The following is a 25,605-nucleotide window of genomic DNA, read 5'->3' on the forward strand; positions in this document are numbered from 1 at the left end:
ATAAAGAAAATAGAATTATATAATTAAAACTTAAAAAAGAAGGAAAATTAGAAAAAAAGAATAAGTTATATATCTTAAAAGAACTTAAATAAAAAAGAATTAGATAAAATAAGATATAAAACTGAAAATATTATAAATATATAAAGGACCTTAAGAAATAAGAATACTTTAATAAAAAATAAAGAGAATAAAGAAAGGAGATAAATAGATAAAAACTTAAAGAACTTAAGAAATAACTAGATATAAAGAACCTATAAATATTAAGAGTTATTAGAGAAGGAAAAACTATTATCCCTAATATAAAAGAATTAGGTAAACTATCTAGATTATTAAATAATATTTTTATTAGAATAATGCTTTAAAATAAAGAAGAATATTAGGTATAAGAAGTTTAAGTAGGAAACTAACTTTAATAAAAGAAATAATAAAGTGCCTGCAATATAGGATATAAAGGTAAACTTATTAAAGTAACTGCCTAATACCTTTATTATTAAGATAAATAGATTTTATAAAAATAAGAATAACTCTATAAAAAGGAGATTAATAAAGATAGCTTAAAGATTTATAAATTAGAAGAAAATATCTATATATAAAGAGCTAGGGAATATTAAGATATAAAAATAGGAAATAAGATTTATATTAAGGTATATTATATTAATAATATACTTAACCTATTATATAAAAAACCTACTTTTAATATATAAGATAATATATAAATAATGCTAATATACCCTTAATATAATAAAATAGTTTAGGTTTTATATAAAAATTATTAATATAAATACTATAAGCTAGATAAGATAGATAATAATTACTTTTTTATAACTATAAATAGAATACTTAATAATAAGCCCTACTTAATATATAAAATAAAAGGATACTTAATATACCTTTAGTATAATTACCTTAAAGTAGTAAAATTATAATTTAGTATAATACTCTATAGAAAGATATATAAGGTTAATAAATTAATATAGGGAATTAAAGAAAATATAAAGATTATTAAGGATATAGAAAAAGAATTTAATAAAATTACCTAAAAAAGATATAAATATCTCTAGAAGGAACCCTTAATTAATAATACCAGTTTAAAAGATATTAAGGAAATATAGTGCTATTTAGAGGCAGATAGCCTACACTTAAAAAATATACCTTTAAGATAAGAATAAATATGCCTAATAAAAACTGATATAGAATTAAAAGAATACTTATAAAAATAATTAAGTGATAATAAGTTTAACTTAAAAGATAATATAGAATGTTATATAAGAACTAAATATAATAATAAAGATTATAAGTTAATATACCTTAATGGCTTAGGAAAAGCAATATGCTTTCTATAAAGATAGAGCTATAGGTAAGTAAAAAGTAAGGATAAGATAGACTTAAACTAATAAATGCTTTAAGACTATATAAAAATCCTATATTATAATGCCTAATACTAAAAGTTTAAATTAAGAGGAAATAGCTAAATACTTAAATTAGCTATAAAGCTAAATAAAATTTTATTAATTTAAAAATAGTTATATAGTTAAAGCTACTATAAAGAAAGAAATAAAAACCTTATTTATTAATTAATATAAAAAAATAACTATTTAATTATAATAATAGAATTATTAATTAAGAGATTAATTACCTTAAGGTCTTTATTTAAGGAAAAAATTAGGGAATAGACTTTAATATCCTTCCTTTAGATTAGGAAGTAGATATCCTTTTAGGTATTAATTAGCTATAAAAAAAGAACCCTTATATTAATTAGAGGACTGGCTAAATTACCTTTTTTAGTAATACTAATAGTAATAATAAAATAATTATAGTAAATAATAAGAGATTTTAAATCCTAACTAATAAGGATAGTATAGGTAAGTATAAAGTAAAGAATTTATTACCTCTAATAGAAGTTAAATATAAGTATATAAAAGGCAAAAAATAATAAAATAAATAGATCTTAGGGCTCTTTAGAATATAATTATATAGCCTAAATAATTAACTATAAATATAAAAGGAATTTAAGAAAAAAGAATAGTAAGACTAACTTAAGAATATACTAAAAGAATACTATATTTATAAGAAACTATTTAATAAAGAACTTAAAATAAAGGTATTATAATATAGCTATTAAGACTATAAAATATAGCTTAAATTAAAAGACTTATTACTCTAAAAGATTTATAACCTAAATAAAAAAGAACTTAATACCTTAAAGGAATACCTAAAAATAGAACTGGTAAAAGGAAATATTAAGATATCTATATTATTAATAGGATTTTTAATAATATTTATTCTTAAGAAAAATAGGAAACTATAACTTATTATAAACTATAGAAGGTTAAATGCCTTTACTATTAAGGATAGGACTTTACTTCTATTTATTATAAAACTTAAAAACTGCCTATAAGGAAAATAGATCTTTACTGCTTTTAACCTAAAAGGAATATATAACCTAATTTATATTAAAAAAAGAGATAAATAGAAAATAGTATTTAAAATTAAATTTAGGCTCTATAAATATTTAATAATACTATTTAAATTTATTAATATATTTATAACGTTTTAATAGATAATTAATAATATACTTTAATAGTATTTAGATATCTTTATAGTATATTACCTTAATAATATCTTAATTTTTTTAGATAATAAAGAAAAATATAAAGAATATATCTATAAAGTCCTAAAAGCCCTATAAAATACTAATTTACTAATTAAACTAAAAAAAAGTTACTTTTATATAAAAGAAATAGACTTCTTAAGATATATTATTATACCTAAAGAAATTAAAATAAAATAAAAGAAAATCTTAATAGTAATAAATTAGCTAATACCTAAAATAATAAAGGAAATATAAAGCTTTTTAAGTTTTACTAACTATTACTAATAATTTATTAAAGACTTTAATAAGATAGTAAATTTACTAATAGAACTTACTAAAAAAAAGTAAAAGTTTATTTAGGTATTTAGTATTTAAAAAGTATTTAAATAACTTTAAGATATAATCTTTAATAAACCTATATTAGTTATATTTAACCTTAATAAAGAAATAGAACTTAAGACTAATTTATTAAACTTTATACTAAAAAAATAGATTAGTTAATATAATAATTAAAGTAAATTATACCTTATTGCATTCTATTTATATAAATTATATAAAGTAAAACTTAATTACCTTATTTATAATAAAGAATTCTTAATAATTATTAACTATTTTAAGGAATTTTAATACTACCTTATAAAAAGTATATACTAAATTAAGGTTTATATTAACTATTAAAATATTTTATATTTTACTATAATATAAAAACTTAACTAATAATAATTATATTATATTAAATACCTATATAAATTTAACTTTATAATTATTTACTAAAAAGGATTAAATAATAGAAAAGTAGATATAATTAGTAAAAGACTAGATTATAATATTAATATAGTTAAGATAATAAAATAACTTTTAGAGAAAAATAATAAAAGAGAATATTAATTTATATAATTAATATAAATATTAAGATAGATATAAATAATATAAGTAAAAAAACCTTTAAAAGATATATAGAAATTTATTAGAGATTTCTATATATATCTAATATATAGATATTAAAGAGTTATAAAGACTTTTAAATAACTGCTATAATAAGGTTATAAGATTTTAAGAAAAACAGTAAAAAAAGTTATTAGATAATATAACCTTTATATAAAAACTAAAGCCTAATAATATAAACCCTATAGAGAACTATAACTACTACCAGTAATATAATAACCTTAAGACTTAATTATAATAGACTTTATAACTAAGCTATTACTATTAGAAAAACCTTTAATTAGAATTTTCTATAACAGTATTATAGTTATAGTAGATTAACTTATAAAGTTTTTATATTACCTACCTTATAGAGAAGATATAAATATAAAATAACTTATATATATTTTTTATAAATATATTATTAGTATATATAGAATGCTAATAGAAATTCTCTTAAATAGAGAAGGAATATTTATATTAAGATTCTAAAAAGCACTTATAATGCATTTAGGACTAAATTATAGGCTTATAATAGTATTTAGACCTTAAGTAAATAGATAAATAGAATAAATAAACTAAATACTAAAATAGTACCTATAGTATTATATTAACTATAAATAAAATAATTAAGTTAAAAAGCTACTTTATGCTTAACTTACCTATAATACTATATATAATAAAAGTATATAATTTATACTATATAATACTAATTTTAGATTTATATTAAATATATACTATAATATATAAGAACTTAAGATAATTAATCTAATAGCTATATTTAAAAGTAATAATCTAAAAAACCTATATAAAGAACTATAGATAGAATTAGAATTTATTAGAAAATAGATATAATAATACTATAACCCTAAAAGAGTAAAAAGGCCTACCTTTTTAGAAGGAGATATAGTTTACTTATCTATAAAAAATATTACTATTAAATAATTAAGTTATAAACTTAACTTTAAGTATATTAGACCCTATAAGATTGCTAAAAAGGTCTTAATAAATAACTATAAATTAAATTTATTACTAAAAGTTAGGATCTATCTAGTCTTTTATATCTTACTACTTAAATTAGCAGTAGATATAATTTATATTAAAAATAGTAATAAACTAGAAGAAATTAATAGATTAAAACTCTATAAAGTAAAAGAGATTAGAGATATATAAAAAATTAATAAATAAATAAGGTATTTAATTAAATAGAGAAACTACTTAAAAAGTAAAAATATATAAAAACTACTAAAATACCTTATTAATGCCTAATAACTTTTAAAGAACTTTTATTAACTTTAAAGAAAAAGGAATTAGATATAGAACTTTAGTTAATAACCTTATAGTCTTTTAATAATTAAATATTATTTAGCGCAAATAACTTAACAGCTTAATAATTAAATAACTCTTAAGTCTTTAGTGCCTCTAACTTATTAAGATCCTTATAATTATAATAAACTATTTTAGCAGCCTTTTTATAAAGATACTTTTCTTAATAATATAAATGCTATAGATGCATTAAAGCCTCTTAAAGATTAGCCTTAGCCTGCTCTTTTTACTTATTAATATAGTCTTTTTTATATAATATATATATAACTACTAAATCGTTAGAAAAAGGAAATATAGAAGAAAGAAAGATAAATAAGCTTAAGAAGTTACTCCTCTAAAATTATAATTAATATACTTCTTAAAGATATAAAAATTATATTACTACTTGCCTTTAGCTACTATATATTATAAACAGTTAGCCTAAAAATAAGCTAAATAATAAGGTATTTTAAAACTGAATTTATAGATTAAGTTAGAAATATCTTTATAGCATTTAAAAGCTATTTTAGGATAATTAATATGCTTAGAGATATAGCTAGATATATTATTAGTAAGAAAAATATTTATAGAAGTAAGTTTAGGTTATACCTATAATCTTATACTTAATTACTTATAGGCCTTAAGGATAAAACCTTAAAGAGGGGAGAGATTATATTATAACTTAATACAGTCTTATATATATATATATATACCTCTACTATTTTTTTACTAATTAGAAGTTACCTACTCTATAATAGTTAAATATATACTATTTAACCTATATAATAAATAGTTATAAATAGAATTAAACTGACTATATTTAACTTATATATACTATATTATATATATATATTCCTTTAGTACTAAATAGAATTTAGCTTATTAACTATTAATAAGACTTCTTTATATTAATAAGCCTAATATGTATTACTTAATTATTAAGAGATATAATACTTAAGCTAAGCTTAATATATATGCCTTATATTTCTGTAAATATAAACCTAATATAGACTAGTTTCCCTGTTTAAAACCTAAACCGTTATAATTATGTCAGAAGGAACAGCTCATATATAATACAGCCGTCCAGCAGCCTCCATCTATTGGATCTGGATGTTGTCGAAACCGCTTTTATGCTTACTTATGCCCTTCTTCAATAAAGGGGTTTATTCATATCGGCCAATACTCAGTCATTAAAGCGCATCTTCTGACTTACCCATACTTTGCAGCTACTCCTTGTCAATAAGAAGAACCGACAGGATAACCTGAAGATACTGGCAACGAATCATGGCCGAAGGAGTTCAGTGATCCAAACAGCCGCCAGTCAGCTTATTATTGCATTGCTGAGTGCTATGACCCGACCCGCCAGGCAATTGGCTAAGGGGATGAATTACTGTGTCAGCGTGTCAGACGTGGCACCTAACCTGGCTTAGCCATGACACATGTGTGACACTCACAGCAAACAATGGAGACTTACGCGTCAATCAGCGACAACAGCATTGACCACGCGTTGCAGGTTGGTCAGATGTCCCACGTCAGAGTGGAGAGTAAGATAGGATCGGACGCAGGGATAAGCCGCCAACAAAATGTTCGGGGATAACATTTTGTTGGGTGCTGATGACTGTGAATTGGCTTTATGGAGCCAACAGTCCCAACGTCAACGTCAACGTTCTCAGATCTCATGTCTTGCGGCATATTCGCCTCCCGACACTGAAGGCTTGTCAGACTTCTACAATCATCTCCAATAAGGCCTTTTGTAACTGCATCCTTCTAGTAGCCCTACGATAGAATGGCGCATACCTCAGGCATTACGCCTTTACATCAGGTGTTCAAACCACCTTTCACCATCGAGTCGCCTGGATATGAGAAGAAGGAGAATGAAACTGTTCCCCGTCGACACCCAAGGGCACGCGATGGCCTGATTGAACACCCATCAGAAGATGTTCGCACTGTCTTCGACATCATTCGCCGCAGCGCACGACTGTTCCCCGAAAGCAATGCTGTTGGTTCTAGAAAGCTGATTCAGCTCCACAAAGGAACATATCAGTTCGACAAGAAAGTAGACGGCAAGGTGCAGAAGGTGGAAAAGGAATGGACATACTTCGAGTTGTCTGGCTTTTCTTTCTTGACGTACAAGCAGTATGAGAAGCACTGTCTTGAAGTCGGCTCAGGCCTACGAAAGTTGGGTCTTGGTCGAGGTGATAAAGTATTTCTATTCGGGTCTACAAGGTATGAACATCACCTCCTGGGAGATTTGATTACAGCCTGATCAGGTCGACTTAGTGCGCAATGGATCGCTACATCGCATGCTTGTGCTACACAGTCCATGTCGATCATCACAGCTTACGACTCCCTTGGATCGAATGGCCTTGAACACAGTCTCACCCAAACCCAAGCTGAGGTCATGTACATCGACCCATATCTGCTGAAAACGGCATCAGAGCCTCTCAAGAAGTCAAAGGTTCACACTTTGATCGTGAATGAAGCATCCATCTTCGGCGGGTTGGAACTCCTGGAAGAGTTCAAGACCTCACATCCAAAGCTCAAAGTAATTAGCTTCGACGAACTTTGTAAGGCTGGCGCGAGCGAAATGCTAGATCCTGTTTATCCCGAACCCGATGACTCGTACTGCGTCATGTACACTTCAGGATCTGGGGGCGTTCCGAAGGGCGTGCGCATTGCGCACCGCAATCTCATTGCAGGCAGTAAGACGATCTCCATTTTCTTCTCCATGCTCGGCGTTGATGTACATTCTAGTTGCCGGTCTTTACACGTGCGTCTCCGATTGTGTCACTCACAACGACGTCTTGCTTGCATATCTTCCCCTTGCCCATGTCTTGGAAATGGCTCTCGAAAATCTCGGGTACTATTTTGGCGGTGCTATTGGCTACGGTAATCCACGGACCCTGTCTGATACGTCTGTGAGGAACTGCGCTGGAGACATGCGTGAACTGGCGCCTACAATCATGCCCGGCGTTCCGCAAGTCTACGAGACTATCAGAAAAGGTGTCATGGCTCGACTCAACGCAAGCGTGCTTCTGCGAACCTTATTCTGGCGTGCCTTTGCATACAAGAGCTTCATGGTCAAGCACAAGTTACCTGGTGCTTGTCTGCTTGACAGCATTGTTTTTGGAAAGGTTCGAGAGATGACTGGCGGCAGAATCCGATTCCTTTTCAATGGTGGAAGCGCCATCTCTCTGTCGACGAAACACTTCCTGTCCCTCGTGCTTGCTCCTATGTTCACAGGTTATGGTCTTACCGAAACTTGTGCAAACGGATCATTAGGATCCCCCCTTGAGTTCACCCTCCATTCGATTGGTACAATCCCGGGATCCATCGAGGTCAAATTGGTATCTGCTCCCGAATTCGGCTACTCTGCCGATACGAAGATTCCGCAGGGTGAGATCTTGATCAAGGGTGGAGCCGTTATGTTAGGATACTATGAGAATGAGGAAGAAACCAAGAGAAGCTTTACTGAAGATGGTTGGTTCAAAACCGGAGATGTTGGCGAGTTCGATACTGATGGCCATCTTCGTGTGATCGACCGCATCAAAAACCTGGTCAAGTTACTCAGTGGCGAGTATGTTGCCCTAGAGAAGCTGGAGGCTATCTATCGCGGCGTGCAGGGTATCATGAACGTCATGGTTTATGCCGACTCTGAGCACTCTCGACCTATTGCTGTCGTGATGCCCAACGAGACCTCTCTCCTCCATATCGCTCGCGAGATGGGTATTGATGAGCATAGCATGCACAGTGATCCTCGAGTTCAAGAGATATTGCTCAAAGATCTGCAGGCAGCTGGGAAGCGAGGCGGTCTATCGAGTGCCGAGATTGTTGCTGGCATAGTTATAACACCAGAGGAATGGACTCCAGCAAGTGTAGGTCCGCCCATATTCTGACACCTGAATACTGCTGATTCAACTACACAGGGCCTCGTTACAGCTACTCAAAAGCTAAACCGACGGGCTATAAACACCAGATATAAAAGCGAGATCCACGAGGCACTCAAGAACGCATGAAGGCGTTTATGTATATTATGGATGAAGCTACAGAAGGAGCTCAGGAGAGAAGCTTCCAGCAATGTTTGGCAGTTGTAATATGTTTGTAGGTTATTGGATGTCAAACTGTATGTTCTAGAACTATGTACTCTGGTTTCGAACTAAACAACTACTGTTCCTTTGATATGTGACTTCTTACTATGGGAAGGCTTACACCCACTGAAATACTCGAGGAGGAATGGAGAACGATGGGGCAAATCCCAGAAACCATCCAGGAAACCGTCGCTATTCGCCATATTGCTGAGCGGCGAAGTCAATGAAGTTCATGTCTAGGTTCATAACGCAGCATAATTCCGCCATCGCGTGTGAAATCCGATTCTGGCGCCAGTCGGTTCACTTGTGTGTCAGCCCATACTTTCTGGGCGTACGCACAAGATCCGAAATGACAAAAGAAATCCTCGCGCGAGTACACCCGATCCCTATCATTGAAACCCCATGGAGGATCTTGACGTCTGTTCGTGCGTTCATACTCTTCAACGCGGAACTGACATCCTTTGCAATTCAACCCTGTTTCCACCCTGTCATTACTCAAATCATACCACGGAAACGCGGCCGCAGCCATATACCGGTAGCAAAAGTCGTGTCTTATTTCGTCGTGAGATTGACCTTGTGGTTGATGTGAAAGTACCGACTTTGAGATTCTTCGAGAAGAATCAAGAGATCTGAGCTTCTCAACGACAGGCTTGGCCTGTACAAGATATCTGGGTCTCTTGACGCTAGGCCACGGCTGTAGAGAGTATTTGCCGTAGACCACTCGAATTTTAGGTCCACATATCTTTTCAATCTCCTTATTTGAGCTGTGCACTGCTTTTGCAAACCCTTTAGGTACGGGGATAGGGAGAACGTGCAGGTCGACTGAGATTTGCAGGCAAGTGAAGCAGCATCGCTGGCAAGTAATAAGATATAGGAATGTTGCAAATTTTCCGCAAAGCTCGCACTGGTTACTGACGAGCGTCTGGTAGAAATGGGCGATGGTGAAAACATGACCTAGCTCTGCCTTTAGCAGTGGTTTCAGTCCCTGAAGTCCATGCTTCACCACAGTTTTGTACTCGCGCGATGCTGTCGTTATGCTGCGTGCACGGTTGTTTACGCGCCTGAAACGCAGATATGAGAGAATGTCAAGTTCTCGAAGTATCATGAGGGTTAACTCTTCGGGCAGTCGGCTCAAGATACCGAGGCCTGACGAGGGGGCACTGTCCGGGCTAGACAGCAGAAATGGTGCATCGATCTTTCTCTCATTCGTTCGTATGAGGACCCTGTCGAATTCCCTCCTGTGGTATGTACAGGCGTCGATAATTCCGTCTCCATCCTCTCTGATGTCTGGGCTGGGTGCCATTGTTGTTGCTTTCAACAGCGGGGATGTTTTATGATGAAGCCTGAGGTTACGTGGAATGAACTTCGAGGTGTTCGATCCGTAGGTGAGTCTGAGATGAATTGTAAGTGAAAGTGACGACATATATTGGGCCCACCATTCATTTCTTATATGGAAATTGATTGCTCGGCTGTGCAGAACTCACAAGCCAAACAATTCAGGCCTTCCCCGCATTTGGGCTTATACCAGTCGTTGGGCAACTCCAGAGGTGTCTGCCTTTCCAGCCAGCCTCGTTTCTTCACAGCGACCATCCTTATTGGACGATGCATCTCATCACAGCCAGGGGCGGACCATCATCAACATACGAGTGAGAAGCAATTGCAAATTCATGACTCCAAACAAGGCAGAAACAAGTTTCTGCCTCACCAAGAAACGGAACATGCTCATTTCATACTAGGGCTTACGACCATTCAGCTACGCCGCACAGCAAGGAGCCTAATTGTGATGACTGTCCAGAAAACTGGACAGGGAAACGGTTGAAAATTACAAACACACTCCATTTAGCCAACTAGTATCTAACTCTGCGCTTATGTGGTCTGGAGGTCCCCGAAGTGAATGGTCTCAAAGACTCATGGACCAAAGAAGCTTGTCGATCCCACCGCCATCATACTGCTCAGGTATATGATATTCCAGTGGAGTCACAGCTTCTAGACCACTTCTATTCTCCTCCTTGATTTGCGTGGCACTATCCCGTGACCTTTTTAGCTCATTAATGATATGTGACATGGTCTGAGCATCGTACAAGCCCTCCCTTCTTTGTGACGAGGCAAGCATTTGAGCAGCTCTTGTGGCCACTGAATCGTCTGAGCACTTGATTGCCAGTGCGAACAATGGAGCTACAACCCCAGTTTCCAGCGAGAAATTGCGCCGCGGAGTCTTGGTAGCACTGGGAGAGGCGTTGACCTGTAAAGTATGCTCGAGCAAGGTCTCAGCCAGATCAAGTATGTGATGAGCGGCCGGATTAGGCGAAGCACCAAACACGCCGTGATCTTGAGGGAACTTTGATTGCAATATCATTTTGCAAACGTGGAAGTGAACCAGAAGTGTCCGAATACCGTGCAAGGTTTGGCCATCGTGTTGATCTCTGTTCTCGAATTCGTTGATGCCTTCGATCCAGGCATTGTAACCTTGTTCTAAAGAAGACCTCTCTTCCAAGATGTCCAAGGTCAGCGACTCCTTCGGTTCCTGATAGAATTCGGCGTTCTTGTTGACAAAATTATATAACCATGCTTGAAGTTTAACTAGTCGTTGCTGAGCATCTTCCAGCCCCAAGAAGACTTTCCGCGGCGGCAACAGACCATGATCTGGCTCTCCATATTTGTACTCGGGTGAAGCAAGAATTGGTATCCGGTCATCTTCGAAGAAACTGGCTTGCATGTCCAGGCGCTCGAAGATCGTGGTCAAGCTCTCGATGCCCTTGGACTCATCGGCGACTTTTTCACGTTGAGCAGACACCAGGAGTTTGAGACCGTTACTTAGATGTTGGAGTGCCGCATTACGGTCACCAATGGCGCTTTCACAGCAATAGAACAAAATACAACAGACCAAGGCAGTTCTTGTAGTGCCATCTGATGGTTGAGCTATCCGCTTCCCCAGTGATCGTAGAGCTTTACCGTACAGACTTAAGGTTTCGGGACTGGCTACCGATGCTCTTTCAGGACTTGACGATATGTAGTCTAGGTGGAGTGAGCACATTGCAACCAGGGCCTGCCGCACCACTAGATCTTCGTGTCCAGCCTGGAGCACAGTTTGAGACCAGAAGTCCGATGCCAGAAATCCAGAGATATCCTCCGATCCTTGGACACAGAAGTAGTGGAGGAGTCTCCGGTCTTTCTGGCTTCCAGGAATCTTGAATGGGATGGAGTAGCTGGCGATGGGCAAGAGAGCTGGCAATCCTGATATCATAGCTGGGGAGGATTCACTCTCGGAAGAGGCCGATGCAGTACCGTAGTCACATATCCATCCAGATCGAAGACATTTCGCGCAACTCGGCTTACTCTCATCACACCTTATCCTTCTTTTGCTGCTGGCATGTTAGTTACTTGTCATCCCCTTTTCTTCTCAGATGTGAAAATCACTGGTGGGAGAAAATGAGAAGTATACTGACCGGCATGTTTGGCAGCCTGTTCTCCTCCTTGGAACACTGCTTCTCGTTCTCTTCTGAACAGCCAATGCATCTCGCGACGCCATTGTTCGGTCTTTGGTGGTTCTCCGACTTGGACACTCGGTGGCACTCTAGGAAATGAGCCGTAAGCACTAGCGAACGAGGCGACTGGGGGTTGTCTGTCTTACCCTGCCATTACCAGCGCCCGAAACTCCGAGAGGTCGTGAATTCTCATATGCAATATGCATAAAATGGGACATGACAAGAAATCACGAGTCTCTCAAGATCACAGTGCCATCAGTCCCAGTGTGAGCTGGGACCAGTGTAGTACTCCCTATCGTGGGGTGCTCGAAAATCAGTTGCTGCATTCCGTTTTAGCCGGATATTATGGATCCCTTCGATCCTTCAGAATCTCAGCTAAACCCCTTGCAGTGGTTCAAGGAGGCCTCACCACAACACGTGACACATCTTCCAATCCAATTGTCTCTACCATAAAGAATAATGGATATGACTGGATTAATTCGGCGAAGTGCTCAAAATGGAACAATCGGACGCCAGAACAAGCAGTCCAGGGATCTCTGCATCTCCAGCACAGCACAGTCATGACATTGAACTTGAGACGGTAAAGAACGCCAAGGAAAATTCATCGTCGAAAGATGCGGAAGCGTTACAAGTTGATGAACGCAGGCAGCCAAAGCAGAAAAAGTCTATGGCCTTCAGATTGGCTTTTATAGGTTTATCTGCTACACTGTTCGTATTCCAAGTAGATGCAACAGCACTTGGCATTGCATTGCCGGTAAGATCATCTCCATCTTTCGTACTCCTCTCGTACTCGCTTTTGTACTGACATTGTACCAGACAATAGCCAATGACCTCAAAGGTTCGAGTCTAGAGTCTTTCTGGGCCAATCTATCCTACACACTATGCGGCCTTGTGATGCAACCGGTGTGGGCAAGCATATCAGACGCATTCGGCCGGAAACCACCACTCTACGTCTGCATTGGGCTATTTTTTATCGGATCAATTACCTTTGCTGTTGCTCAGAACATGAAAACGATAATCGTGGGCCGTGTACTCCAGGGTTTTGGCGGCGGTGGCATCGATGTTCTTATTCAGGTCATCCTCGCTGACATGACAACACTCGAGGAACGATCAAAATATCTGGGTTTGATGGGTATCCCAAATGCAGTGGGCAATATTCTTGGACCATCTGTGGGTGCTTTGTTTTCTACGTACGCCACTTGGCGATGGATCGGATGGATCAATCTCCCCATTCTTGGGTTTGGAACCCCCTTGGTGTTCTTCTTTCTCAAGTTACGGCCTGTCACGATGGACGCATCCCTTGCTAGCAACATCGAACGCCTTGACTGGATTGGAATGGGTCTCGTTGTCTCTGGTATCACTATCTTTGTGTTGCCGCTGAGTTGGGCTGGCTCCTTATTTCCTTGGGCCGCATGGGAGACCTTGATTCCTATGATTTTGGGTGTCTTGGTGCTTGCCGCTTTCATCTTCTACGAAGCGAAGCCTGCAGCACCAATCATGCCTCATCGGCTGTTCCACTCCGTCACTGCCAACATGACATTGCTTGGAGGGTTCATTCACGGAGCCATCCTCGTTTCGTTACTTCAGTATCTGCCTCTGATTTATCAAGCTGTGTATCTGGAAACGCCGATCAAGTCAGCTGTCTTCCTGTTGCCAACGTCTATCATTAGCGTGTTCATCGCAGTAATCTCTATGATGATGGTACCATTATTTGGAGGCTATACCTGGCTACTGAGGCTCTCATGGGCCTTGTTGGCTCTCGGTACTGGGATTCTGGCAATCTTAAATCTCAGTTCGCCTTCATCGATGCTCTACGGAATCCCTGTGATATGGGGAACAGGTGTTGCTCTTCTAAGACTCAATCTTCTACCGATGCAAGCCAGCGTTAAAAATGTCGATGATACAGGCGTTGCAATCGGGCAGTTTCTCACGATTCGTATGTTTGGAGGTTTGATCGGTCTGACCGTCGCCTCTGCAATATTCAACACTGTCTTTGCAAAGACCATCGCCTCAAGCTCGTTGCAACTTGCGGGGCCTCTGGCACCTTTGGAGGATGCATCCAACGCCATTGCTTTTATTAAAGAACTCAGGACCTTGAGAATTTCTCCGACAAAACTTATTGAAGTGCTAAGAGTCTACCTCGAATGTTTTCGCACGATCTTCTACACAATGGCCGGATTGGGTGCTTTGGGGTTGCTGACGTCAATGTTTCTTGAGGAGATTGACCTCAAGAGCCAAGACCGTGGCAATCAGCGTTTTGAAGACTAAGACATGGGTCAGCTACCATCTAATAAACAGTCACTGAAGAGAGAAAGCCGGTATTCTTACATCTCGATAATGACCACTTAATATGGAACAACAACTCTCATATGATTCAATGATCATAGATATATTCTTAGATAAATAATTGTAATTCCAAAGTATTCAGAACCTGATTTTTCTTAAAAGCTCCAACTCATTCTCCCAGCAGCAGATCTAGTCATAGTCGATGCGGATGACGACCTTCGCGAAGTGCTTCTGCTCCTTCAGCTTCCTGTAAGCTTCCTTGGCATCTGCCAACTCAAAGACCGTGTCATCATATACAGGCTTGAGCTTCTTCTCATCGATGTATCGCACAAGATCCTTGTACTGATTCTGGCTACCCATAAGAAACCCACGAATAGTGCACGTGAACATTAGAGCCCCCATCATGGGAACGACCTCGGCGTCTTGCGCAACAGCACCAACGACTTGGATAGACCCATAAGGGCGCACTGCTTCGAGTGACTGCTCGAGTGTCTTATCACCGCCAATATCTACGATCATATCGAAGCCTGCTCCATTAGGTGTCAAAGATCGTGCCTCTTTGCCCCAACCAGTAGCATTCTCGCGATAGTTGACAACGTGAGTCGCACCAAGTCTTTTCAACCTCTCTGCCTTCTCTTGAGATGAAGTAGTCGCCACGACGGTGAGTCCAAAGGACGATGCGAGTTGCAGGGTCGCTACACTGACACCTCCAGTTCCCTGAACCAGGACCCAGGTGTGTGGTCCAATTTGGTCTTTGCCTAGTTCCGCGAGAGCGTTCCAAGCTGTGATCCAGGTGACGGGGAGAGTGGCAGCTTGAAGCCAATCGAGAGACTCGGGCGCATGAACAAGAGCGCCTTCCGAGAATACTCCATGCGTACGAAGCGTTCCTTTGGTACCCAAGCCGAGCATGGTCGGTACATCTGACATGTTGACATCAGCATCACTACCTCTCTCCACCACCACGTCTGGTGCAGGGAAAGTGATGACTCGATCGCCAAGTTTGAAGCCTTTGACAGAAGAGCCAACAGCTTCGACTGAGCCTGCTCCGTCACATAGAGGGACCATTGGTGGGGTGATGGGGCCAAATTGCTAAGTTTTGTCAGTTTATGTCAACGTCAACAACTTTGGACATCTAGATACATACAGCCGATGCAGCAATGACGAGGTCTCGATAGTTGAGACTGGCTGCATGGAGTTTGACTAGAACATCACTTGGACCTAGCTCATCTTTTGGCGGAATGAGAACTTTGGTCTCATACTTGAGCGACGTCTCAAAGCCCTGCTGGTCGTTGAGAATCCACTGCCTTGCCATGATGGGCTGTTCTGAGGGTCTGGAAATGAGGAGTTGAGATGAAGAAGTATGTGGTTAAGCACGGCTGGTGTCCTCGTGTTTAAATATTTAATTCTTGATAGATGCATTCCTTTCATGTTGTTGACTCAGCCAGCGGAGGGTTGCGGATCCGCGGGGCGTGATAACAAAGCAATCCGCAAGCTGGAGCGGAACAATCCGCTAAACTTACATCACCTATCTTTTACCCCTTATCCTACTTATGCCTTTACGTCTTGTCTAGAGGCTGATCCGAAATCCTTTGATTCCTCTCATGTCACCCCGAGCGTTCAGATCTCCATCTAGCCATCCTGTCGGGACCAATATCGAGTTCCATCATACATAACGCAAAGTCGTCAATATGTCCGGGCTCCATATCCACCATGACCTTTTCATGATCATTCCTGCACATAAAGCCAATGTTGCTCTCCGCACACATTTTTGTCCAGGCGAACGCCGACCTCGCTTCCCAAAGCCCCTTTCTCGTGGTGATGGGTAAGGTCCCGGAACAGGGACCTGATTCAGTCTTCAGCAGTTCATAGCCTGATTGAAGGCCCATGGATACACACCATGTCCTTCGAATAGACTCTGACAGTACCCACGAATGCCAGAGTAGCTGCTCAGGAGAGAACTGCCCCAAAAGCAGCGGCAATGTGAAATATTGAGGGCTTACATTCGTGAGATGGTTCTTGACAATCATGTCTCCGTTATTCGTAGCCTCAAGAGCATTATTCATCATTTCTTTTGTCCAATCCTGCAGGGTCTGAAGATGCTGTTCCGCCTTGTGACGTTGGTGTAGATCACCGTCCAGTAGTCGGATCGTGCAATAGACCAGGAGTGCTTGTACACGACTTAGGCTGCTAAGAATGTCTCCAGCTGTGTTTCTATTGCCCTCAGACACCAATAACCTCTCCGCCTTCTGCTCTGTAATCCGGAGCACCATCTCACTGGTCTCCGATGTCCTTGACAAATACGAAGACAGTGCTGCGAAAGCGTCGCTGATGCAGTCGGGGAGACTATTTCTGTAAAGTTCATGATGCACAAACGCATTGCTTCCGCTTTTTGTCCAATTCTCCAGCCAGTCTCTTGTTTGGTACAGAAGCCCCCGGATCATGTCCGTCGTTAGATGTGCCCTATCTGATTCTCGGATCGGAACTGCCCTCCAGGATTCTGGATCAAGAAACCAAGCCACTTTCAGGTCTTCTAAAGAGATAGTACCCGGAGTGCCATGATGGTCTATACGACTGTTCACTCCTACGTCTACCAAGTCAGACCAACTATCGTCTTGGCCTGACTGCAACAACTCCGGCTCTGGTAAGGCTGCCAACGGAAAAGCTTGTCCCCCGGAGTTCTGTGTAGCTTGGTAGACAAAGGTGTTGGGTAAAGGCTCGTAGAGACAGTCCAAGCCGCGAAGGTCACAACGACGGCATTTGGGCTGCTGCTTGGTGCACTTCCTCTTGGACGATTGACAGGCCTTGCAGGCTTTCACCTCGTATCGCGTCAATCCTATCCGGCTCATCGCTGGTTTCATGGGGAAAAGATTTGCTGATCCTCTGCTATGGTAAGCGCAACGTTGTTTGCGGATGGTGAGGCCTGCTCAGGGATCGACTGCTGATGAGATACTGCTCGTTACGGTTAGTCTTCCGCTGTTTGTCTCCACCAGCTGATTAATGGTATTTGCAGGCCGTGGATCTGACTTGCCTGAGTATGGAACAATCAATACGAACAAAGACGATGGGGCAGCGCAGAAATACAATTCTTGGTCATCATCAACGACTATGTTCAGCCAATAACACAGCATGAGCGTTGGTGTCTAACTAATTGTCTATTTGTCTCGTGGAAGCGATGATTCACTGAGCCGAGCCATTTCGAAATTGCTAGTGACAACTTCTCGTATCTTTCTATTCTGCGACCAGCATCAACGAAGTAATAGACCCTGACAAACGAGTGAAAAAGTCTCTTGCAACCATACTTGTAAAGCTTGGGTCAAGGGAACAATAGATTGATTGGTTCTCTGAACTGCAAAGCATGACCAAACCCTTTCAGATATGGATCATTACAGGCCCCGACCAACCAGAACAAGATGACGACAGGCTGCAACCTCCCCGAGTCGAATCCTACACCGATTTGAAGGCTCATATGACATAGGAAGTGCGTTCAGAGAACAAGCCGACACTAGTCGAGCAAAACACCATGCATGCTCCTGCATAACTCACAGTGCCAAAGGCTGACATTGAGCTTGCAGCTTTCAACACAATCAGCCCAGAAACACGAGAGACAGACGACAGGTCTCGATATTTCGGGAGAACCTTACTTCTCCCTCTGTGTCCCTGTAAGATAGGAGAATACCCGTGGACAGCGGTTGAGTGTTCCTATGTGGAATATGCCATCCTGAAGGTCTAGTCGCTCCCCGCCAAGAGGTCTTCCCTTTGAAGAATGCGATACAACACTGGACGAAGGCAGAAAGGTTGTCACTTAAAATTCATTAGCAGCGTGGGAAAAGGCCTACTGGGCAACAGAAACGAAGAGCTGTACATGTAGATTGTGCATTGGATAGCTCTTATGAATACAGTGTTAAGTTATGTGTAATGCTTATGAACTCCCAACCACACATCACGCTCTTGTATTCACCTTGCTACAGCGTAGAGCTGATAAAAAGAAAAACCATAGCATATGACGCTTATGCCTTCCTGCAGGGGGCATAAGAAGCTCTAATGCGTCCACCATGGCGACCCGTCTCAGCACCACGCATTAGAGGCATATCATTGCCCCGAAGGAGGTACAAGAGTTACGTTCTATGTTTTCCTCCTATCAGCTTCATGCTCTAGCAAGGCGAATACAAGACCGGAGTCTATGTCAGGTAGTTCTGTGCCCAGCCCTAGAGTGCAACAGCAATTGCCATAGCCACAAGGCTTATCCAAGGTTTAATACTTCCAGCCGAGTCAACAATTACCGGGGACTCAGTCGCCATCCCTGGTGTTCCACCATCGGTTGTGGTACCCCCCATACATGCACCAGCATCGCAAGTGGCTATTGGTTGTTGGTACGATGTTGCCAGTCCAGCTCTTGTATCAGGTTGAGAAGTTTCAGAATTTGAAGCCATCTGTGATTGTTGCTGACTTGAGCTCGACTGAGTAACTTGAGGGGTGACGGAAGCAGGGACAGAGCAAGCAGTCGGAGTAACTAGCGATCCCCCTCCATTGAAAGGGTTGTACCCGAGACATTGGGCGTACTGTGCGGCACAGCTGGCCATATTGGCGTCTGGTGCGGTGCGACACGTGTTATAGTCATCGTTACACTCGGTAACACAGTCATATGTTTCAGGTATACTGGTGTCTGTACTAACAGCAGGAGTCGTGGTGTCAATGCCAATAGGAGAAGATGAGCTCCCTCCATATGCGGGTGCTGATGAGCTGGAAACCCTTGAGCGCGTGTTGGCAACAGCGGTCGACTCGACAGCTGCCGTGTTTGAGGCACCTGTAGCGCCTCTAGAACAGGCTGTCGGGGCTGTGATTGAGTTCGAGCCCAGGAATGGATTAAATCCCAGACATCTTTCGTAGTCCTCCGCACAAAATGCTTGACTGGAATCCGGCTCAACTCGGCATGAATTATATGCATCAGTGCATGCAGTTGCGCATTCGTCGCGCTTGTAAAGGCGTGCAGAACCCGGGCCAGCAAGGGCAATAAAGAAAGCGACCGTGGACTTCATTGTGTCATGAAGTTGATGTTAGTGAAGAAAGCGAGTGGCAGTGGAGAGGGGTTTTGGAATGTAAGAAAAGTAGATCTTGAGGAGATCTCTACTTATGTTCATCTCCATGTTACTCAATGTATCGCATCTGGTCGTCTAGAGGATACCGAACTACTTTGCGGCATTGGTTTGTTCCGATCCCCAGCTGCTAGCATCCGAGACATGGCTCCCATTCATACTGTTTGCGTCTTATGCCATCGTCGGTCGTCAATTCGATGCAGCTATCCGGATAGCATTGATTTAATGGTTATTCAAGTCAAGTGGCACAATTAGGTTCGGTGCTAGCCAATTGCAGACTTGTACAATTAGACATGGTGTCTCTGATCTGGCTGTTTTCGGTTACTGAAACGACGCACCTAACAATTACGAACACATTGCAGAAGTCAAATACCAATATCTATACAATAATCTGTCGTTATTACGGTAATTCATTGTTCAGCTTGTAGAATGCTCGTTACGGTCTAGTAATGTGAGAACTATCGGGTCTTGTCCTGGTCGCCAAGTCCATCGACCATCCGAGCGGCTGTCACGCAATTCACGAAAGACGAAGTCGAGGCTTACATAAGGGCCATGATCCAATAAAAGTAATATTTGTCTCTTTTCTAAGGCTTCTGACAGTTCTAGCAAAAGCAAAAGCAAATCGTGTCCAAACTTACCTTGTTATGTACCCATTTCTACAGTCGTATTCTCAAACTCATGCCATCCAAAACTTGAAGCCTTCTTATAAACCAGCACCTGAACTACCTTCACCCCAAGCACTGATAGATAGAGCTCCTGGGGCATCCGACTCGGTTCTTAAGCCCGGCATGCCTTCCAAGGTGCTCTAGAAACCACCAAATCCAGTCTCAGGGGTCAACTCTGCAAAGTCTTCGACAGATTGTCTGATATCAACCGAAGCCTCACGGATTCCAAGCACGGGGGTGCATGAGGGGGTGAAATAACTTGAGGTCGTCGACGTTGTGCTATAAGCACCTCCGGACACGAATGCATCACCAGTTACAGTCTCAACGACCGAACTGGTGTACTTACCTGCGCCGCTGACCTCTTCATACTCAGACTTCCAAGTACGAGTGGTATCGCAGCTTGGAAATTGCATGGAGTTAACGGGAGGCGGCCCTTGACAAAGAACATGCTGGGCAAGGTTAGCATCTGCCAAAGGTGGTGGGACAAGCAAGCCCAGGTTGGCTCCACGTGCAACGGTGAGTCCGTTGTGGATGCCCACAACAAAGTTCAGAAATCGTTCATCATACTCTGAGAAGGCTTCAGGGCTACGAGAAGCCCGGATGGTATCGGACACGCTGTCGAGGAAGCCGAGCTGGCTTCTCGGATCGACGCGAGCAGCATACGTAACCAGAACTTCAAATTCCACGAATGTCAAGCCCTCTGCTCCTCCAAGAGAGAACACAATATCATCAACTGCTTGACTCATGGCGTCTCTGTCAGCGTTTGACCACTCTTGTTGACCACGATTCATTGTGATCGTGAACGCATCTTCAATGACGGCTGCTCTGTCGTCGCTATACTTATTCCAAATAGACTCCATTTCGGTGTCTGGGGCCGAAAATCGTTTTTGAAGTTGGTAGAAGTGGTTGGTTGATTCTAGCTAGAAAGGTTGGAGAGGGGTAACTGAGATGAGTAGAAACGAAGAACCCGGAGGCGAGTTTTGGGCCCTTATTATACTATGAAATTTCTCCAGTTCCGTGTCGTGCATTGGGATCTGATATAAGGTGTTCACAGGTCCTGCATGGGTTTCTTAGCTTGTTCCTTTGTTTCTTTCTGGTCACCAATAAGAAAGACCGTTGTTAAATGAGAGTTATTGTTTTCTAGTTTGTCCATTTTGAATAAAGGTGAGAGAGCACAGTATCCGGTGTTTTTCGAACAATGCACCTGGACACGCGTAGTTCTGTTCGGGATCATGAGCAAAAATGAAAGTATCTCGGTCTGATTACTGTTCTGACATGTGAACATGGGGAATAACGGTCCTTTTTGTGTTATTTACCCATGCCTTCGGTATTGGGGCTATGATAGGTGCCAATCAAGCTCGGTTGATGGTTTCGGAATCTCACGGTTTGTACTCCAAAATGGGAGGTCTGGTTCTTTTCTATGTTGGCATTCTCTAACATTAGTGCGCAAACCTGAAGTCCAGCCTCTTGTTGCCTTCATCTTTGGTCGTTCTTAGATACACATCCTTCTTTTCATCCGACATGGCACTCCAAATGCGTTCTCGCGTCTTATTTCGCCATATGTAGTATCCCTTTATGAAAACAGTCATCACCACGTTCCAACCAACGAGCGCAAGAAGAACTTTGTTTCCCCGTCGGTATAAAGGCTTGTCATCATCACGATAGATCTGTATTTGTTGTTAGCTTTGTACTAGATAGCGATGAATGGGGACTTGGACTGACCTGGGATGAGATTACAGAGCTGGCCTGGCATATCATGTTGTACATGGCACTACCCACTGTTCTGGTGCGAACAGAACCAGCGTTTCGCGATGTCAAACTAACTGCAGAACTGTCAGTCAAAGAAGAACTGAAAGAAAAAAAAAATGTCTTGTCCTCACCATTGATTGAGTGAATGTAGGGGAAGCCAATCATCAAGATTGTTGCTGAATACCATGCCCAAGGGCTAGCGTTTGCGGGAAGCAGCTCGAGAGTCAAGAGCAACACAAAACACCAAAAGGAATAGTACAGCAAAATGGCCATTCGGTTGTTGATCTTCTCCGAGTACCAAGAGATAAGGATCAAATGCACCAGGAAAAGAACATATCCAGGAATGGTCAAAAGATTCGTCTCGAATGTGCCGAAACCCAAGGCCTTGAGGTTGAGGGTAAGATAGGCAGTGACGGGGTTGGTGGGAATCAGCATGGTCCAACTGATCATGTATAGTGGCCAAAGGTCATAGTCCATGAGTGCATCCCAGAGGAGCTTGAGCGTAAGACCTTGACGGTTATGCATGCCTCCCTGTACCTCATGTCAGTGTTGCTGGACTGGGTAAAGGTACTGAGTTCACTTACCTTGCCTGGGTCGTCACGCAAGACACGGTTGACCATGATGACCTCTTCTCTTTCCGTGAACCAACCGTCTTTACCACGGAACCAACTAGCTGTTTGTGTCGGGCCAGGAGGTAGGTAGAACCAAGACACCACGCCGATGAAGAACGTCAGTGTTCCCTCAAGAACAAACAGCCAGCGCCAACCTTCCCAGCCCCCGACCGAGCGCATATGAAGGATTCCATAGGCCAGGAACGCAGCAACAATAAAAGTACCGTTGGAAGCGCAGTAAAAGAAGCCGACGCGCATCGGAAGCTCTTTGTTGGTATAGAAGTACGAGAGGTACAGCAGAGCATCTGGAATGAACCCTCCCTCGATAAGTCCCAGCAGAGCGCGAGTTGCATAAAAGCTTTGCTTGTCTTGGACAAACCCTTGGCAGATGCCGATGATACTCCATGTCACCATCTGGATCGGTATCCAAACATCAGGGCCGAGCTTCTTGGAGATCATTTGTGATGGCACTTCCGCAGATAAGAAGCAGAGGTAAAAGATCATCATGCCGTAGTTGTAGTCGTTAGTGTTAAGGCCAAGATCGTCAAGCATGCCATCACTCAGAGCCTGTGAGATATTGCCACGGTCGAGTTGTAGTGCAAAGAACATGAGGCAAACCCAAGAGCAGATTCTCTTGTCTAACTAGAGGGCACCAAGCAGGTCAGTATGGCGTCAAGTCGCCAAGAGGGAATGAGCTTACCCGTCTGACTAGCTTCTTTTCCTCCTTTTCCGTCCATTCGGCAGTTGGGTCATATCGATGAATGCCTTCATATTCTGGAATAGGCCTGTACAGCTCCGTAGCTCCTCCAGACACAAACGTGTCGCCGGTGAAGTAGGCGCGCTTCTGTGTTGAACCATAGTCGTAATCGGAATCGGACGCCTGGATGATTGGGTCCTCGATAGTGGTCGACTTCTTGTCTGCCATACTGCGAGTGCCGAGATGCGAAATATATCGGTACTCGGTCAACTACAGCCTATCGGTGTGCCAAGCTCGGTATATAAGTAGTTTGGGGCATTTTTTCAAGGCCCATTGTTATATATCGTGCGCTGGGTATTGAATGGTGCAATGGTGTAGATTGTCTGGCATATACCCGTCTAGTGTGGATTTCCAACCATGTATGCAACGCATAGGCGATGGTGCAATCTCTCGGGGGATATGTGTAATCTCTGCAACATGGCATTGGCTGGAACTCCAAACCTGCTAAATCTTATGCCGATGTCCCGCGCAGCTCGGTGGGTCGGCATGGATGAGAGTGTGAAGTGAGACATGAAACAGATGACTTTCAATAGAGGAACAAGGCTTACTCGCGCACTTTTGACTCCGCAGTATTGTTAAGGCCGCAGTTGTAGTCCTTCAGGAAGTGGTGGCTCTGCTGATCAAGTCGACATGTTCATCAGTTGGTCTGTCCCCTGAACACGTGCGAGGGTAAGTCGATGGCGTCAACAACATTACCGAGAGTTTCTCCGAAAAGATTAATTCTCGTCAAATATTCGTATTAATCGACCTTTCACTTAAGCCATCCTTCTTTCCAATCTCGAGGGGCTTATACTCATCTTTTTGTCTGCCCTTTGGCTATGTTCAGACGGCAATAACAGTAAGGTAGTCAGTCAACGACGGTTTTGTCCGTTTCAGTGAGATCGAGAAACTGTCTCCAAAAGTGGACTCGGAGATGGAAAGAGCCACTAGGAAGCAGGGTCTAATTTCCCCGTTCCCGGTCCGTCGCCCGCTCCTTTTGCTCCGAGATGTTCCAGGCCAGACATCCCCTGATCGAAGGGCTACAAAAAGAATGTCGTATTATCATAGGAGGCAGTCAAATCGCACATTTTATAAGATACGAATTTCCTTAAGAACAAAAGCTTCAAGAATAATTCATAACAAAGAATAAATAATAAGTAGTTCATTTTCGCGTCGTTTACGTTGGCTCCGGTTTTTGTGATGGTGGTCTTTTGCTGGATCCCCAGAGGGGAAAAATTCATTCATATTGCGAGCAAGATCAACTCACATTCAGTCGGCGAGGGATTCCAATTTCGAAGTGGTCGAAAATCAATTCTATTCGAACGTCATCCCAACTCGACTCAAATAATGCTACCAACCAAGACAGGGATGCATAAAGCCAACACAACACACGAGATCTCAGAAGTCCTGTCAATTGCCGATACCCTACCCTGGAGACAGTGTTTGTCTGGGGGGAACGCAACTGAGGTCTCACTGGAGCTTCGAAAAGCAACCAATCAGAGCCACGCCCGGTTAGCTCAATCGGTAGAGCGTGAGACTCTTACGAGTACGCGATCTCAAGGTTGCGGGTTCGACCCCCGCATCGGGCTGTTCCTATAAGAAAACGATTGCGAGCAATAGCGAGGCATCTATTTTTGCCATTTTGCACCTTATCCGAACCTTTTGCTACTGAGAATGATGACATAGTTCTGCAACATGGTGGTATTTGGTTTTTATGTCAGCGGCCCACTGTTAGTCTGGGGCGATCGCAGTGGGAGCAGCAAGCAGTTCTAACCTCCCCAAAAGTGGTGACACAAAATGGAAACGCACTTCAAGTAATTGGGCGGGGATCTAATCACAATTTAACTCACTTTCATAAACGTAAATGGCACCCAATCCGAGCCAGTGCCACTGACCGCGTCATCTTGGTGGGTTGGTCAAGGGGCCAACAATGCTAGACCCTCAATATTCGCATTGAGAATACGAAAATTATCGTCAGAACCCCCTTAAGAACGCCAAAATGTCTGCTCTCCCCAGAAGAGTCCTTCTGATGTCGAAGCCTTTCCTTTGCCAGAAAAGTCTTAGTTATTT

The 25,605-nt window shown here is 41.2% G+C and overlaps 9 protein-coding genes and 1 non-coding gene across 10 annotated transcripts; 3 read left to right on the top strand and 7 right to left on the bottom strand.

The window, feature by feature from the left end:
* Nucleotides 1-6,608: 6,608 nt before the first annotated feature.
* On the top strand, nt 6,609-8,838 carry FPRO_15222 (uncharacterized protein; the record flags this gene model as incomplete). The annotated part of the gene is made up of 4 exons (XM_031220482.1): nt 6,609-7,048; nt 7,103-7,524; nt 7,577-8,697; nt 8,749-8,838. 4 exons carry the CDS (start codon nt 6,609-6,611, stop codon nt 8,836-8,838), a joined length of 2,073 nt encoding a protein of 690 aa, XP_031086136.1.
* Nucleotides 8,839-9,130: 292 nt separating this feature from the next.
* FPRO_15221 (uncharacterized protein) lies at nt 9,131-10,213 on the bottom strand (the record flags this gene model as incomplete). The annotated part of the gene is made up of 1 exon (XM_031220483.1): nt 9,131-10,213. The coding sequence occupies one exon, from the start codon at nt 10,211-10,213 to the stop codon at nt 9,131-9,133; it is 1,083 nt and encodes a 360-aa protein (XP_031086137.1).
* Nucleotides 10,214-10,810: 597 nt separating this feature from the next.
* Nucleotides 10,811-12,613, bottom strand: FPRO_15220 (uncharacterized protein; the record flags this gene model as incomplete). The annotated part of the gene is made up of 3 exons (XM_031220484.1): nt 10,811-12,272; nt 12,328-12,482; nt 12,542-12,613. The coding sequence occupies 3 exons, from the start codon at nt 12,611-12,613 to the stop codon at nt 10,811-10,813; spliced, it is 1,689 nt and encodes a 562-aa protein (XP_031086138.1).
* A 278-nt stretch (nt 12,614-12,891) lies between these two features.
* FPRO_15219 (uncharacterized protein) lies at nt 12,892-14,663 on the top strand (the record flags this gene model as incomplete). The annotated part of the gene is made up of 2 exons (XM_031220485.1): nt 12,892-13,149; nt 13,212-14,663. 2 exons carry the CDS (start codon nt 12,892-12,894, stop codon nt 14,661-14,663), a joined length of 1,710 nt encoding a protein of 569 aa, XP_031086139.1.
* A 207-nt stretch (nt 14,664-14,870) lies between these two features.
* On the bottom strand, nt 14,871-15,993 carry FPRO_15218 (uncharacterized protein; the record flags this gene model as incomplete). The annotated part of the gene is made up of 2 exons (XM_031220486.1): nt 14,871-15,770; nt 15,826-15,993. The coding sequence occupies 2 exons, from the start codon at nt 15,991-15,993 to the stop codon at nt 14,871-14,873; spliced, it is 1,068 nt and encodes a 355-aa protein (XP_031086140.1).
* Nucleotides 15,994-16,285: 292 nt separating this feature from the next.
* FPRO_15217 (uncharacterized protein) lies at nt 16,286-17,527 on the bottom strand (the record flags this gene model as incomplete). The annotated part of the gene is made up of 1 exon (XM_031220487.1): nt 16,286-17,527. One exon carries the CDS (start codon nt 17,525-17,527, stop codon nt 16,286-16,288), a length of 1,242 nt encoding a protein of 413 aa, XP_031086141.1.
* A 1,359-nt stretch (nt 17,528-18,886) lies between these two features.
* FPRO_15216 (uncharacterized protein) lies at nt 18,887-19,717 on the bottom strand (the record flags this gene model as incomplete). The annotated part of the gene is made up of 1 exon (XM_031220488.1): nt 18,887-19,717. The coding sequence occupies one exon, from the start codon at nt 19,715-19,717 to the stop codon at nt 18,887-18,889; it is 831 nt and encodes a 276-aa protein (XP_031086142.1).
* Nucleotides 19,718-20,579: 862 nt separating this feature from the next.
* Nucleotides 20,580-21,299, bottom strand: FPRO_15215 (uncharacterized protein; the record flags this gene model as incomplete). The annotated part of the gene is made up of 1 exon (XM_031220489.1): nt 20,580-21,299. The coding sequence occupies one exon, from the start codon at nt 21,297-21,299 to the stop codon at nt 20,580-20,582; it is 720 nt and encodes a 239-aa protein (XP_031086143.1).
* Nucleotides 21,300-21,878: 579 nt separating this feature from the next.
* On the bottom strand, nt 21,879-23,724 carry FPRO_15214 (uncharacterized protein; the record flags this gene model as incomplete). Its single annotated transcript, XM_031220490.1, has 5 exons — nt 21,879-22,106; nt 22,162-22,262; nt 22,320-22,719; nt 22,773-23,441; nt 23,500-23,724. The coding sequence occupies 5 exons, from the start codon at nt 23,722-23,724 to the stop codon at nt 21,879-21,881; spliced, it is 1,623 nt and encodes a 540-aa protein (XP_031086144.1).
* Nucleotides 23,725-25,041: 1,317 nt separating this feature from the next.
* On the top strand, nt 25,042-25,124 carry tRNA. Its single transcript is given in 2 exon segments — nt 25,042-25,078; nt 25,089-25,124. It is a non-coding gene; the product is annotated as a tRNA-Lys (tRNA).
* The last annotated feature ends 481 nt before the right edge of the window (nt 25,125-25,605 follow it).

Source organism: Fusarium proliferatum (assembly GCF_900067095.1).
Source record: "Fusarium proliferatum ET1 genome assembly, contig: FPRO_scaffold009, whole genome shotgun sequence".
In the NCBI taxonomy this organism is placed as follows: domain Eukaryota; kingdom Fungi; phylum Ascomycota; class Sordariomycetes; order Hypocreales; family Nectriaceae; genus Fusarium; species Fusarium proliferatum.